Raw genomic sequence first — 15,423 nt, 5'->3', positions numbered from 1 at the left:
GATTCCCTCGTCGAACTTGGATTGGAATGTGTGATATGAGAGAGAGCAAGATTTCAGTTTATGACGAATGAAGATGATACAACCTGTGCTTAGTATTAGTCCAGTGAAACTTGGTAGTAACGAAGAGAACTTACCGGTTCGCAGTCCGTGTCCGTTGAAGTGAAGTTGTTCCTATACCCTGCAAACACATGAAACGATTTACCTCGCCGAATGAACCGGAATGGCTGGTGTACTAAGTTATTTTCCAATTATCACCTGTACTCAATATTTTCATTGCTAATCTCGGCCCTCGCAACTAAAAGAAAGCACACCACCCGATATACATGGCCGCCAAGTTATGCGGATCCCTTGCTCTTTCAATCAGCGCGTCCACATACCCCTCAACACTCAACGGCACCGTCTCGTCCGGCAAGAATCCCTTCACCTTCTTCTTCACACTCTCAAGCACCTCCTCGGGCGTAGTCGGAACCCCCTTGGTATGCCTCTTCTTCCTCCCGAGAAAGTCGGCCGTCGGATCGTACAGGAACGTCTCCAAGATGGTCATCAGCGTGTCGATGTGCTGGCGCAGCTGCCGGAGCGTGAGCTCCGCCGCCAGCCGATAGGGCCCTTCGACGCCGTACGCCCCCATGGCGTCGACCATGTTGTGCGTGAGGCGGAACGGCACGAGCTCCGGCTTCTCGAACGTGAGCCCTTTGTCGAAGAGGCAGTTGAAGTCGACGTGGAAGACGCGCCCGTCCTCCTCGATCAGCAGCAGGTTCTCGCCGTGCCGGTCGCCCAAGCCGAGCACGTGGCCCACGATGGACATGACGGCGCACGAGCGCGTGTACTTGAGCCGCGCCGCGAACCACGCCTCGGGCTCCGGGAACGTTTCGATGAACCACTCGTGCAAAACGGGCCGTAGGTCGCCGAGTATCTGGTCGGTGAAGATGTGGATTTGGGAGGGATCGCTGCAGGCTTTGGCAAGCTGGTCCCGTATTGCACCGTAGTCGATTTTCATGCCCTTCTCGCGGTAAAGTTTGAGGATGATGTCTCGCATAGGCTTGAGCCCCTCCACCCATTCGATGGCGCCGCATTCTTCGTTCAGCGGCGTAACTGCGTATGTCTTAATGTCGAGCCGCCTCTTGCTGGACTCGATATCACCTAAAAGCGCCCGGTTTACCATCGCATTGAACTCCATCAACCGCTGATCCTTTCGAAGATCGTCCTTTGGCTTGCAGAGAAGGCCGTACGGCCGACCGTCCGAACCACGAACAGTGAGCTTTCGCGGTCGTTGGAGCGAGCTGAGGACAAGAACGTCATCGCTGAATGATGAAATAGTGATGATGTTCCCGGAAAACGCCGCCTTGTAATATTTCGGCATAACTTCTGAGTTGCGAGGCAGACTCGCGATCAGCGTCGTCTCAATCGGTACCACCAAACCGCAGGGGGCCAGCTTGTGCTGAAAGCCCATATCTCTGGTCAGACTGAAACGCGATTGCCTGTCTGGCAGTGCGACATCGCAGGCATTCAGCAAAGCCGCTGAGAGCTTCTCTCCCTGCGCAATCAACGTTTTCACATCTGGACTTGATGATGTTTTGGTCTTCTTGCTATGCTCCTACACACATATGAGCATAAACATCCTTAGTGAAGAGTCTTGATGCCTTACCTTCAACTTGGCCAGCAAGTGTACGCCACGATTACTGCGATCGGGGTTCTTGGATTTGACCACAGCAAGAAGACTCCAGAGGGATTGTTGGGGATGGGCATCCGCAACTTTGATGATGATTCTCGAAAGTACGTCATACGTCTGGCTGTGCGGATGGCTGATGCGTGTGATCATCTGTGCCAACGCAGTGTAGAATAGGTAAGCTGGCAACCTGTCCAGGACGTATTTTTTGATCTGCTGGTTAATCATGTCCAGCCGGAGAGCACGCACGCCGGGGACGTTTTCCCTGAAAAAAAAAAAAAAAATTAGCGTCAGACAATGCTGGCCAACTCAAAATTGTGTTGTGGACTTACTCCCTCTCATAGCGCTGCCGGTGTCTCTCCAAATCCTTCGGCAAGACGTCGCGAGATGCTTCCATACCAAGGTCGAGCCACAGAGTGAGCAGTTTGGGAATCGTCTCGTAAATGTGCTTGACGCCAAACGTGATGGATCGGAGGTAGTTCTCGATGACGAGCTTGGCCGTTTCGCCGCACTTGGTCGAAAAGCTGACCTTTGGCTGCGTCTTGTCCGATTCAAGTAGTTTGTTGTAATGTTTTCCGAGATAGTAGTGTCCCTTTTCCCACTTGTTAAAAAGCTTTATTGCTGTGTGGTAGCACTGAACGATATTGCTTGAGGCCGACTGCCCCGACTGATCCAGCCATTTGGCCTTCAACAGGTATGCTCGGGCAGCAAGCTTGTTCACAATCTGCCGCTGTTCATCAGTCCAATTGGTCCGGTTGGTTGACATGCTATCTCCGGCGTTGCTCGGTGTTTGTTCACGCGAGAAAACGTTAGCAGCGATCGCACCATCGAGATTCTGGATCGCTTTCCGGTGATGCCTGTCCTTCCAAAGAAGTCGGGAATGTTCGATCTTTGCCTCGCTGTCTCCGAGACGAGTTGCGTGGAGCACTGCGTCGAAAGCCGTGTTAATTTGATTTGCTTTCCTGGCCAACCTTGATGTTGTAAGCCACGAAGATGCTATATCAAGAGCGCTGAAACCACGCGACGAGAGCTGCATGGCTGCCCGTCTCAGCCCTAGAATGTACTGTTTTTCGGCAGTGTATGCTCCCAGGAGATCAAGGCGTCTGTCCAGGTTTTTGAGAAGGTCTGTACGACTGATTGAAGATGAGTCGATTGCTCCACTGATGGCCTCAATCTCATAGAGAACGTGCAATCTCAGCATCGGTTCGTGACATGCCTGCAGCGATGCCGTATTTGAAGGCGATAATCCTCGGGCGATTGACTTTCGCAGATCGTTAATCTTCGCGATGAAGCCCTCGTTGTCCTTTTGCCTTAATGACAACAAAGCCTGGCCAACACCGACGTTGAAGTCTTGCAAACCGGCTGGTGTGGTGGACAGGAGCTCTCCTAACGTTCGCCATTTGCCCGTCACCCACGAAGCTTCTGCTGCAAGAGAAAGGATTCTGGGCGCACATGATCCTGCTGACTTCTGGAAGCTTTGGACTTGTGCTAATAGCGAGTCGTATTGATTTGACTCTCGTAGACAACTGAGGAGCTGATACTGAATTTCTGGATCGTCTGGCTTCTCAGCCAGAGTCAACTCGTACCAGCTCTGTGCAGCCGTCCATCTGCCAGCTTTGCGATGTTCTAGGACTTGTTGAGTCGGGTCCAGGATTTGAAGATGGGCCGAAATGCCTTCAATGCCATCTGGTTCATCGATTTGAGTGTAAATGTATTGGAGGTGCTGATAGAGATTTTCTTGGTCGATAGCTTCCTTGGACAGTTTTGCTTGTTCGTTCTTCTGCCGCACGTACTGCTCCCAGTGGAAGAGAGCACGAGCGTAAGAACCACATTCCACGGCACGGCGAGATATGACCTCGGCTGGGATGGCATGTAGAACGCGCTCAATGTTACTGATCTGAGAGGTTGCTTGAACTTCGTCAAGCTCTGACGGGTCTCTCCCTGATCGCGAGGCAAGCATTCGAATATCATTAAGCTGCTTACGCTTCTCTTGTAGCCATTTCGACATGTAGTCAAGCACTTGAAAGACATTCTAGGACCAATCAGTATACGTTGTTGGGCGGAGGGATCTAGGGGAATTACCTCGCTACACTGCTTCAATGTGTCAGCCTCAGGGCCCGGCCCGCCTATTCCAGTCTCTAGGATGAGGACCAGTTCCTGAACAACGTTCTCGGCCTCTTTCACAGTCCCACCGAGGATGACATTGACTACAGCAAATGGAAGGAGAAATGTAGAAATAGCCAAGTCATGGCCCCTGATGACTCTTGACAATACCGGGAACATTGTCTGTGGGTTTTCCCCCTTCGGCCGCTGAAGCAAGTCGTGGACGAAGTCTCGCAACCACATGGCGTGGGTGAGTTTAGGTTTGTAGATCGGGTACTGTTGGGTGAGGGCTGGGTTTTCCTTTCGTTTGATCTCATACTTCGAATTCAGGAACGGAGTGAGTATACTCCGGATCGTCTCGGGAATCTCAATCCAGCGTTGGTAGGATGGACTTCCTTGTGATGAACGTGGCCGGTATGCAGTAGCTTCATTGCTGAAACCACAGAACTTGAGCATCTCCTGCATAGCATAGGCGATAAATGCTTGCGAGATGGCATTGGTCGCGGATTGGAAGGCTTTTACCAGTACGGACTCCAGCATGAACGCAACGAATTCGATGGCTTCATCCGCTCGCTCGAAGTTTGACAACACGAGGATTTCCCGCCTTGGTCTCACCGTCTCAGTCCGAGATGGATCCAGGCAGCCGACGAGGCCGAGACATTGTGCAGCAAGGATAGCGATCTCAGAGCGGCTCTCAGTGAATCTGATTGAAGCATCCAATATAGAACGGCAAAGCTGCGCCACCGCGTTGCTCGGATGCTGGGCAACAGTTGTTTCGTGGATGGACTGTTGGTCAGTCTCGAGGTACAGCCGTAGTTCTTTCAGGGCCTGAGCGACAACCGATGCATTCTCATCCCGGCAGCGCCTTGTAAATGCTTCGAACGGGTTCACCGAAGACTTCTCCCGAAGCCGGTTGATCTCGGATTCGATTTTACTGAACAGCGGGATGGATTGCAAAGACGGGAGCATGTCGATCCTCTCCTGAAGAAGCTTGTTGTGGTTGTGGACAATTTCTGAGATGACCGTGAAGGCCTTTTTCTGGACGTCCGGCGTGAAAGAGTCCCAATATCGAACCACAACAGAAAAGGTTTGGTCGATTAAAGGCTCAATTTCGTCTTTCTCCACCGCATCTAAAAGAGACGCCCACGCTGAAAACGCCTTGTTGCACAGCTGCGGCACGTTAAAAGCCGATTGGAGGCATGCGCGGATTTGGGGTAGCGCAGGGCTAACGTTGATGCCTGCTAGAGCAATGAGATCCTCGATAGCGCCCAGGCTCCGGTTCCTTTCCCAAAGCGGTTGGTGTTCCTTAGAGCTGTCGATGATACTCGAGAAATGGGCCATGATTCCGAGTATATTGGTGTCGAAGAATTGCGCTAAAACCTTTGATTCTTTGGTGGCCAGGCGACTGGAGGATCCACTGCGTCGCTCGCAAATTGTAGCAAAAGTGCAAAAGGCTCGGTGGATCTGCAGTGGTTAGCGCTATTCAATGTTAATCAGTTCAATGAGACTAACCTCCTTTTTTCGTGCGCCTTCTTCTCCGGCGGACGCCTTGAGAATCTCACAGGCAATGTCAGTGGGATCGGTCTTGATCAAAGTGGTCAAATCCTCTTTCTCAATATCCGGCACGGATTCGCATAGGAGCGCGGCGGTAGATGTTTCAATATCGTCAGAGGGGTGCATCAACAGCGTGGCCAATATCGCAGCAAGATTCTCTTTCGGCTGTAGGCAAACATCCTGAACGGTCGTGTTTCGTGCCATTGCGATTCTTTTCAGGACATCCTTCTTCTTCGTGAGGACGACATATGGCAGGACCTCTCGTTGAGTTATTACGAGAAGCTGGTTGACGCTTGCCTCAATGAGGTCCGACAATAGCTGGGCCTTTTGTGGTTTGCTGCAGAGGTCTTTGAATACTTCAAAGCCGATATTTCGCCAAAAAGGTCTTAGCATCTCCCCCGGCTTGCAGTTGAACGTATCTGCAAGGGACACAAGCTGTCGAACGTCAGAGCTATCCATCGTAAATCGAAAACGCTAGCTTACCTCATGATATGCCACGCTGCAAATCATAGGGTGAGTGTGGCCAAGGTAATTGACCAACTGTAGAAGGGCAATGTTGAGTTCGTCATCACCACAAACCCTAGTCTTGTCAACAGCGGAAACAAGTATCGTGTTTGAGAACATACCTTGCCACTTGTCCCCATGCGAGGATGAGCGTCTCTTGTTCCCCCAGCACTTCCCGGTCCGCGATTTGAACCATGACATTGAGCGCACTTATGCGGTTCTTCTGCCGGATTTCTTCAGGGACTCCGTCGTGCAGGAACACCGGAAGAGTGTGCCTTCGGAATTAGTTAGTCGGGTCTTTCAGATCTAAGGTGGATTCTTACCCCGCAGCAATGCGTAGTTCTCTCAGTGAACTTTTCAATGACTTCATACACCATTGCCCAAGCGAAGACTTCGTAAGGCTAAGCGCCTCGCGGTCATTGATGTGGCTCAATAAGTTCTTGATTGCTGCAGCGGCCAAGATTCGTGGACCCTTGCTCCGCTGAAGGTCCGGGCAGTTGATGATCTTCTGCATAACCGTAATGGCGTCCTTCCATTCCTGTCCAGTGCCGTGGGTATTCCAATTACGGTGACCGGGATGAGTTCTATCGTCCCCACCATCGCACAAGGCACAGCTCGAGTCCACAATATCACCATTACTGAGGATGTTGGCTTTCAGCGTTCCCATAGCTGCACAAGGTAGCCTCATGAATGCAGTCAAGGCTCTACACTTGTCGCTTTCCGACAAGCTTGGAAATTTCTCTCTAGTAGATGGTCAGTCTTCCAAAATACTTGGGCAACGAATGAGGACGTACTCTACTGCAGTCTTCATACCCTCTAAGCCGGGCTGATCATCGTTGGCAAGATAGGTGCTCGCTTTCAGGACTAGATGGTCCCAATAGGATTTCGATCGTGACTTTTGAGCTGGTGCATCAATGCGTTGTCGCTTGCGTGGCCTCTCATCGTCTGGGAATTCGTGCTGAGTTTCAAGCAGTAGTTCTGAAAACTTGTCCAACAATAATGTATCTTCAAGATCGGTAGCTTCTTTGACCCACTGCACCTGAAAAGACATTTGAGATTCTACCCGACTGCCTTTCCGTACATCTCTGCGTTTAACACAGAAACCGATGGCACTCTGAAGTATGATGTTAGTGCCTGTCGCTTATGAGCTCCTCGTACAGGATACTCACTCGTAGATCGTGTTCAAGGAGTACGGTCTGTGAGTCATCCTGGGCAAGCGATTCGATAGTCGAGAGGAATAACTCGTCGAAAAGGCTAGCAGTTGCTGATGCGTTCTCGAATAACAGAAACTGATCCGCTCTTGCCGGTCGGTTGAGCCAAACGGTGGTGAGGATGACGTCTGAAAGTTGGTGCTGAACATCCGGGCTGGCTGGCAGCTGGCATATCAGTTCAGTGATCTCGGAGAGTGTCTCATAGAAGGCAGTTGAGATCTTGGGAGAAAGGACGGTTGCTGTTTGCTCGACGATAGCTCGTGGCGCGAATGATTTCAAGACTGAGAGGAACAAGTGCAAAAGTAGATCAAAGTAATCCTTCTGAGACTTATTCAAAAGGTTGAGCTTGCTACAACACGTCCATAAACGACCAAGACCGTCAGCAATCCAGTCGGGAATCGCAGCCCGGCCAGTGGCTGTAATGTACGTGTCCCAGGAAGGACCAAGAAACCTGCAAATGGGATCCATGAGCGACAATGCAATACTGGCAGCCTGCGAATGGCTGTTCGTTTCCATTTGGCAATTCTGAGGAATAGCCACAATCTGTTGTCCGTCGGGTAGTAGGCGTGAGACCATGTTAGGTGGAGGCAGTGTAACCTTGTAAGAAGGACTTGCAAGTAAGGCCGAGCATTGATTTTCCAGAGTCGTAAGGATGGCTGCAGACACGGTCAGCAGTGAGATCGTAGAGGCGATTCTGGGAAATCAAACCGCTGATGGATGTTTGATACGTCTCGAACAAGACATTCGCCTCGTGCCACGTGTTACGGCTTATAGACAATACTTGGATAAACGAGTGAAGGAGGTCTCGTAAATCTGCGTGAAGTGCTTGAAGAGGCGGCCGCGATAAAAGAGAGAACAGAGTAGGCAGAAGTTTTGCGACAAGAGGTGGCTGGGTAGTATGGTCTGCACCGCTTGGGTCATGATAGAACAGCAGACCTGGGTTCCGCTCTATGGTTATCCTAATCACGGATATACCGTCTTTGGCCTGTGATAGCAGCACGTCACGGCCGAAAGGATTCTCTTTGAGAAGAGCATTGAAACCAGCCTCGACGACCACAGAAATCAGCTGCAGAGTGAGTCGCACATCAGACTCTTCTGCAGATGGATCTGCCAGGAACTCTTGCAGAAGCTGGCCAAAGAGCGCATTGTTCTGGGGTTCCTGGGCACCGTTTGCGCGGGAGTGGTTGTTGACAATCTGAGCGGCGATGGTAGACGGCGGAGGGATGCCGTTGGTCCAGCCCGCCATACCGGCTGCCAGGGTGCGGGGACCAGAGTCGCCAGCTTTGCGAGCCATACTGTTGCCGGATGGCGCTAGACCGGTCGACGTGCCATGTCGCGGCAACGGTGTGCGGCTGGATGTGAGTTGAAAACAGGCAGGGAGCGTAGTAACGCGCGGAAAAGGCGTCGCGCGGTCACATGGCGATAAGCGGCTTATCGGATTCAGCATCGCATGACGGTGATGCTGCGACGGCGATCCGGACGGGCGCAAATCACGATCCCCATTCATCTCGCGCCACACCCCACGCAAACCTCACGCCCTTCGCTCCCTCGCACCGCGGCCTGTCCCTGCCCATTGGCGCGCTATTCCGCCACACGTCATCCGTCGCGCCGCCATGGCATTCCAGTCCAAGAAGTTCCGCGGGGCCGCGGCTCAAAATACCCTCGCCGCGAAATACCGTGTCCAGATGCAGAGGCATCCGTTCCTCCTCTTCGGACTTCCTTTCATTGCAACCATGGTCGCCGGAAGTTTTTTCTTGACCCCAGCAACGGCCCTGCGTTATGAGCGACACGACCGCAAGGTCCGCCAAGTGTCGAAAGACGAGGAGCTGGGCATTGGCAAGAACAAGAGGAAGGTCGACATGAAGGAAGAATATTACGTGAGTGCTGGTCTCTTCTGCGGCATAGTATTTGCTGACAATTGGGTGCAACAGAGGCTTGCTGCAAAGGACCTCGACGACTGGGAGCAGAAGCGCGTCAAGAGGCTGCCGGGCGAACACGACGGAAAACTTTAGGAACGCTTTGCACATGAAATGGCGTTGGAACTGGACTATACAACACGCATCTGCATCCGGCGTTGGATTTGAACATGGCACTGTACAATTATGTTTCTGGGGTATCTAAGCTCCTTCGACCACCTCGGGCACTGCTCACACCTGCTCGGCGGACAGCGGTACGATATCCGTCTTCAATTCCCTCGTGCCCTTTTGTTTTGGCTCGGGAGCTATCTTGCATTAGCATCATCGACGGCGGACATGGAAGGCCAGCAGCACACCTTTGACGTTTTCTTGGACGTAGAACTTGCGCAGCAGCATGATGGCCTCTTCTCTGAAGATGCCGCCGTGGACCGGATACGGCTTGTCGACACTCGGACTGTGGCTGTTCAGCATGATTCAGCAGGCATATGTGGGGCGGTGCGCACGTACTCGCTATGGATGTTCAGGACGCCGCCAGTGCCGCCAAACCTGTCGTTCCAGCAGCCAAAGTACACAGCGCGAATGCCAAACTGCCTCAGGGCCGAAGCGCACATAACACACGGCTCGACGGTGACATAGAGGTCCGTCTCGCGCAGCACGCTGGCCGGATGCTCGGCGAGGATCTGCGAGATGGCGACGAACTCAGCGTGGCGCGTGCCGTTCAGAGAGCGGTTCGTGTCGTTCATGCCGCGGCCGATAACGCGTCCTTCGCGCACGAATACGCAGCCGACGGGGGTCTCGTCGGTGGCGAGAGCAAGCTCGGCCATGTGCAGGGCTTCGCGCATGAAGCGCTCGTGATATGTGCGGTCCTCGTCCATGCGCATTCTCTTGGGCGCCGGCTCGTCTGCCATGTGTAGCACCAGAAATAGGCTGGTGCAGAAAAAAGTCCGATGGATTTTGCGCAGCCGATCGCCGTTGGATGGCGCGGGCGCGGTGCAGGGTCCAGTTGGTGCGCCGCTTGGCCTCGCAGGTGCTTTCGCAGTGCGCGCGCAGATGGCCGCCTCCCCTTGGCTGCGCTGCCCATGGCTCGCTCTCCCTTCACCACGCCCGTCCCGACGCCATCACTGTCCCACACTTCTCCCAGACCAGGCGCCGGCTCGCGTGTTCCTCCACCTCCCCCTCCTTCGTCATTGGCGCCATCCTCCTCCCGCCCCTCTCCCCTCCGCTCGCTCCCAGCTCCTGCAGCTACACTCTCGCTCTCACGCGCCCGCGACTAGCTTCCCCTGTCCGGGACCCTCCCCGCAACGCGCAAATCACTCCAGCTTCACCCCCAGCAGATCAGGGTCTTCGTGCGCTCCTTCTCCCGGCCACTCCTTTGCGCCGCGCTCAAACACCGCTTCCGTCATCCCAGCTACCTAGCTGCAGCTGCTGACCACGCCACCAACCAAACTCCACCATGGCGCCCTCGACTACTAATAAGCCCGCTTTCGTCCCGCTCGAGATCAAACCCATCGAGTTCTCCCTCACAGCCGGGACCGATATCCCCGCGCCGCCCGAATCCCCGCCTGCCACCCCAGGCCGCCCACCTACACCTGGCCGTGGTCCACTCTCGTCGCATCCCACGTCTCCCCATGACAACCACTCTGACGACCCCATGGCCTCCACGAAACCCAAGCAGAGTTCCAGCGAGAGCTCCAGCCAGACCGGTGGTCCCGTCAATGGCGAGACGCGCGGTCGCACCGAGAGCGTCGCCACCGTCAACACCAAGCCCGGCTCGCCCGGCTCGAAAAATGTGTTGAGCCCGACGCCGACCGCCGGGAGCGTTAGCAGCAGCAAGCGACCTTCATCTGTTCGCCGCTTCTTCGGCTTCCGCTCCGCCTCCTCGTCGGACAGCCTGCGAAACAGCCGTCCGACGAGCCCGCAGAACTCGTCAGACGGTCCCACGCCCCGACCAAACATGCGCGAGCGCAGGAAGAGTGGAAGCTGGTTCAACAAGCGCGCGAGCACAATGTTTGGAAGCCTTGCTGAGGTCGGCGAGTTCTCGAATGGAAGCGCCATCGAAGAGCCGAAGCCCGAGACGAAGGGCCCGCCGCCGCCCAAGCTGCCAGACCTCAAGAAATTGGGTACGGAGCTCAACGACGGATCGCTCGGCGCGGATGACATGTTCAAGCACATCAAATAAATGGAAACATTGACGATGTCGCTGGACCTGGGAATAGACGGGCGCAATCACATGCATCATCCCAGCAACTGGCGCCATAAACTCAGAGCACAGACTCTGCCGCGATCTCGCATATTTGTCTAATTTTTTTTGGTTTACCCTTATTTTGGATTCTCATTATACCCTCGGAGCGACTCTAGCACTGAAAGGTCCAGACTGTTACTACTGCTTTTTTCTAGTGCGGAACTGCATACTCCACACCTCCACACCTGGTACTCTCCATCACACCTTTCCTACTCTATACCCTCGTCGCTTGGCAATCTCTGTAGCCTAAACTTCCCTTTCTGTCCATCGTTTTTGGCCGCGTCGGCTCCTATTTCTACCACGGGGAAGCGAATGGCCAAAATTCGGCTACCTAATTCTGGGTCTCCGAACCCTACGGGGAGCCCGAAGACCATGTATCGAGAAAAACCCGGGGAAGGTTGATAAAGGCCAGGAAGTTCCATGGTTGTTGTTGGGAAACGTAGATACGATGGCCATGTTGTACAAATGTTATCTCGATACACATCTCAACACCTTCACCGCTCCATCCCCATGCTCTCCGCCATCTACTAGAACACACACACACACCGTCCAAAAGTTTCAAGACCTAGCTTTAAGAAAGAGCGCAAGATGTTCGCTCTTCATGTCTGGTGTACGAAATCTCTGGATCTTCTTTCCATTTCTTTCTCAGTCGTTCAACGAGGTGTGGAACTTAAAAATAATTTCAAATCTTGCTTCTTCTTCTTCTTCTTCTTTGCGTCACATATAAGTCTGGAGAGGAGAAACACGCGTAAGCGCTGTGTACGCCTGTGTCACGAACGGCAGAACGTTCATCCCCTTCTCATTGTACATCCGGAAGCATTCCCGACTTGTAACCCACCTCTGAAAACGTTCGAACGTCTGTGGCAAAAAGTTATCCCTCTCGCCCTGTTGTCATTTTACTTTTTTCTTGCCCTTGTAGCCTTCGTCACAAGCCAAAAAGGCCCCGAGGTTATCAGCGCAGGCCGATGGGGGGATGAGGCGACGTCATCGTACCCTGTCTTCCAATCGGGCCTAGTGTGGATCGCCCGCCGTGCGCTGCTCCCGACGCTCGCGCCGCGAGACCAGACCACCACAAACTCCACTCTCCTGCGTCGAGGCGGTGACAGGGCAAGAACCCCACCAGTGATCCAAAATGGGGATTGCTCCACATGGCCTGATGCGTCGTGTCAATCCTGAGCACAATTGACGACTCGCTCATCCGAGGTTGCTTGTGGTGGGTCGTGAGAGAGGGGTTGCGGACGCACAGTGGGCCGTCGATCTTGAGACGGCGTCATTGTTTGTTCCTTTTAATTCATTTTCATTTCTGAGAGAGGTGGGTGGGCTCGGAGACCCGGATGCATGCCGTGTCTGTTCAGCGCCCGTCGGTATGCCCCACCCTTTCGAAGCCAATGGTCCATGCCCCATCCCCCAAGCAAGAGCCTTGGTTGATCAATCCAAATGCTGTCAATCGGAGCAAGGTCGCTCGGCGATGTTATATCTGGATCACTAAATAACTTGTGCTGTGCCTCAATGCTTTGTAGTCGATCTTCTCAACATCGCAACGGCGAGAATCGGTGGTTGTAATTTCGATAAGAACAAGAGCGATGAGATATCGCTAATCTTGTAAATAGCCGAAGAGTCTATATTTTGCCTTTCCGTTGAATCTTAATGAGAAGCCGTGGAGAGTCTTAGTTGGCGGAGAAAGGTGCCGACGGGAATTGTGGAGAGAATTGAACGACCACTCGCATTTGCTGCTGGTTGGGACACTGCTCTGGTACTGACGGTGGATTACGCGTTCTTGACGGAGAGATGAGAGCCTTGTGAGATAAATACGTGCCAATGCTGACATGCATATATCCGAGCCGGGAATTCAATTCGTTTAAATCGCTCTGCCGCGGTTCAGCCTTAAATGAGCATCGAGATTGCTATTTCTTCTTTCCCTTTTTTCCTTACAAGCCAGCGACATGTCTTCCTTCTTTCCACGTTGCATTTGCCGACACTTCCGCGCACGAAGGGGCTAGAAGGTATCACCGCACAGTAGCGTGGCATCTGGCCCAGCTTCGAAAACCTTTGAGGAAGCGGGATATGTGTTTCAGCCCTGCAAAAGGATTCGCCTATCGATAGTCAGCGGAAGAAAAATGTGGGGGATTCCAGCAGTGCGTCATGCCGCACTGAAATTTCATTATACGCAAACCTATATGGTCAGAAGAGAGCAATATACCTTCGAAGCAGTCGAGGTCTATGCCCAGATTTGTAGTACTAGTCATAAGGCTGGGGGAGACAAAATTCCCAATTGCCCACTCTCTCAAGCTTGCTGCATACAGCGGACAGTCGGGCACCACATGTGACGATTTACAGGACCTGCCTCTTCCAGGAAGCGGGAAGTCTGGCGGAATATGACAGGGGAGGTGGGAATAGGGTTAAGGTTCTTAAAACTGGCGCTTAAGCTCAGTAAGATTGTCAGCAGGCGGCGCAAGATGAGACCAATGGCCGTCTTTGGTGGCGCCGCAGAACGTGATGCCGCAGGAACGGCTGGCGCAAGTAAGCGTGACGAATCCTTCTCGCATATTGCGGGGTATTAAGGGCGTAGGGCAGTGGGAGCGATGACCTCGCAGGTGAGACATTTCGTCGGCGTGGCCAGCCTTTTGTGGACAGCCGTCATTCGCTGCGACTGCTGCGTAGCAAGTTGAGGTAGCAGGTAACTTGAGGCCACGCGCGGCGGATCCCTGCACAGCGTAGTATAAGCATCCTTGTCGGAGTGCCGCGCGAAGCCTGATGCGGTGGCGCGACTCGCGTGTCGCGCTGGATCTGCAATGCTTATAGGGCAGACGCACCTATTCCGGCAGAATAGGAGCTTGAACGTGCAAGCATCAGGTGCCGGGAAAATTATATTGTAGGCCAAGGTTCAACACTATGGTTTTACCTAAATCCCCACTCTACCACCGTCTCGTGGCGCTTGTTCTGGCCAATGGTGGTTGTGGAGGCGGTTCGGTCCGAACCGATCTGGGGCGTCTGTCCGACGGGCCGTGGCTGGTACATGGGGGAGAAGTCACTTTAATTATTTAATGAGACATGTTGCGGCAACCGTCCAAGCTTATGAGGCTCGGATGCTTCATATAGAGCCTCAGGATTCAACGTAGGGCCTGAAAATACCCTCAGCTGCCACCTGCTCTCACGAGAAGACTCTTCGCAAGCTTATAACCTCCTGCTCATCAAGTCACTTCCAAGTCATTCCCTCCTACCCTCTCATTTGTCGGGCCCTGTCTGCTCCCGGTCATAAGGTGTTCAGCTGATGTCAGCACTACTTTGTGCCTGGCCGCTCGCCCCTCCCCCACGTGCAACCAAGTCTGTTTCCGCGGCCCAACCGCTCAACTGTTGCCCCACTTCTTTCTGCTGATGGTTCTTTGAGTTGCGGCGAGTTGGATCCAGAACACCGTTCTGTGGGGCGACTATGCACGAAGTGCGTTTTTCTCAGGCGGCAAGCAAGACCGCCTCCCCGCGCCTGCAGCTCTTGTTTTGACGCCGTGTGCCCATTCAAGGAAGATCCTTGCCGTGCGAGAATCAATAGATACCTGTCTGTTTCTTGGCCTTCGAAAAGTACTTGGTCAGTCATCCAGCCCATGCTACCGTGACAGCGCAAGACTGGCAAGAAAATGTCCGAGTGGATGGAGCTCCCGGTCACGGGCACCGGCACCGACGACCCTCGGTCTCGGCATGCTTTCCCGGTTGATTTTACGTTTTAGAAACAATGCATGCAGATGATCCCGGGGCAGGCGGCTTGTCCGAAGGATTTGGTTCCGGAATTTCGAGGTAGGTCATGGATTTCTCTGTTCCCCGTGCTTATTTGCTTCCTTGCTCTTGCTCTTGGTCCTCGCATATGCACCCTGCCGGGGCTGTCAACCGGTTCATAAAGCTTAACGAATGAGGAGCTGAATACGCTTCCAATAATAGGGAAAGCCAAAAAATGAACATGAGAAATTTAGCGAATCGGAGGGCCAAGTACAACCATCCACATCCTCGTTAACATCAACCTTTAGTCCAGCCGACGATGAGATGAATTACCGGCGGGCTGCCCGTATGATCGCACGCCGCCAAAGCTTAAGGACGTGCGTGTCTGGTGACAGCTGACATCACTATGGTTGGTCTGCCTCGCTTCGACCCTTCGATTCCAGCGTGGTTATGAGACAGTATTGGCCTAATGACGACTAAGGACTTCCTGCGGCAGAGACATCCATGGGAGGCCACACT

General features: G+C 53.4%; 4 protein-coding genes across 4 annotated transcripts; 2 read left to right on the top strand and 2 right to left on the bottom strand.

Annotated features, from left to right (window-relative positions):
• Positions 1 to 295: 295 nt before the first annotated feature.
• Positions 296 to 8,332, bottom strand: LTHEOB_5429 (Phosphatidylinositol 3-/4-kinase catalytic; the record flags this gene model as incomplete). The annotated part of the gene is made up of 12 exons (XM_035514573.1): positions 296 to 1,594; positions 1,646 to 1,931; positions 1,999 to 3,698; positions 3,749 to 5,233; positions 5,282 to 5,758; positions 5,807 to 5,903; positions 5,950 to 6,102; positions 6,151 to 6,570; positions 6,622 to 6,860; positions 6,909 to 6,941; positions 6,997 to 7,694; positions 8,014 to 8,332. 12 exons carry the CDS (start codon positions 8,330 to 8,332, stop codon positions 296 to 298), a joined length of 7,206 nt encoding a protein of 2,401 aa, XP_035373719.1.
• Positions 8,333 to 8,651: 319 nt separating this feature from the next.
• On the top strand, positions 8,652 to 9,050 carry LTHEOB_5428 (Cytochrome c oxidase assembly protein cox16; the record flags this gene model as incomplete). Its single annotated transcript, XM_035514572.1, has 2 exons — positions 8,652 to 8,915; positions 8,970 to 9,050. 2 exons carry the CDS (start codon positions 8,652 to 8,654, stop codon positions 9,048 to 9,050), a joined length of 345 nt encoding a protein of 114 aa, XP_035373718.1.
• Positions 9,051 to 9,185: 135 nt separating this feature from the next.
• LTHEOB_5427 (tRNA-specific adenosine deaminase subunit tad2) lies at positions 9,186 to 9,862 on the bottom strand (the record flags this gene model as incomplete). Its single annotated transcript, XM_035514571.1, has 3 exons — positions 9,186 to 9,259; positions 9,311 to 9,408; positions 9,462 to 9,862. 3 exons carry the CDS (start codon positions 9,860 to 9,862, stop codon positions 9,186 to 9,188), a joined length of 573 nt encoding a protein of 190 aa, XP_035373717.1.
• Positions 9,863 to 10,407: 545 nt separating this feature from the next.
• On the top strand, positions 10,408 to 11,133 carry LTHEOB_5426 (uncharacterized protein; the record flags this gene model as incomplete). Its single annotated transcript, XM_035514570.1, has 1 exon — positions 10,408 to 11,133. One exon carries the CDS (start codon positions 10,408 to 10,410, stop codon positions 11,131 to 11,133), a length of 726 nt encoding a protein of 241 aa, XP_035373716.1.
• Between the last annotated feature and the right edge of the window lie 4,290 nt (positions 11,134 to 15,423).

Source organism: Lasiodiplodia theobromae (genome assembly GCF_012971845.1).
Source record: "Lasiodiplodia theobromae strain AM2As chromosome Unknown scaffold_15, whole genome shotgun sequence".
Taxonomy (NCBI): Eukaryota; Fungi; Ascomycota; class Dothideomycetes; order Botryosphaeriales; family Botryosphaeriaceae; genus Lasiodiplodia; species Lasiodiplodia theobromae.
Note: the sequence above shows the minus strand (reverse complement) of the source record. Positions and strands in the feature narration are given on the sequence as shown.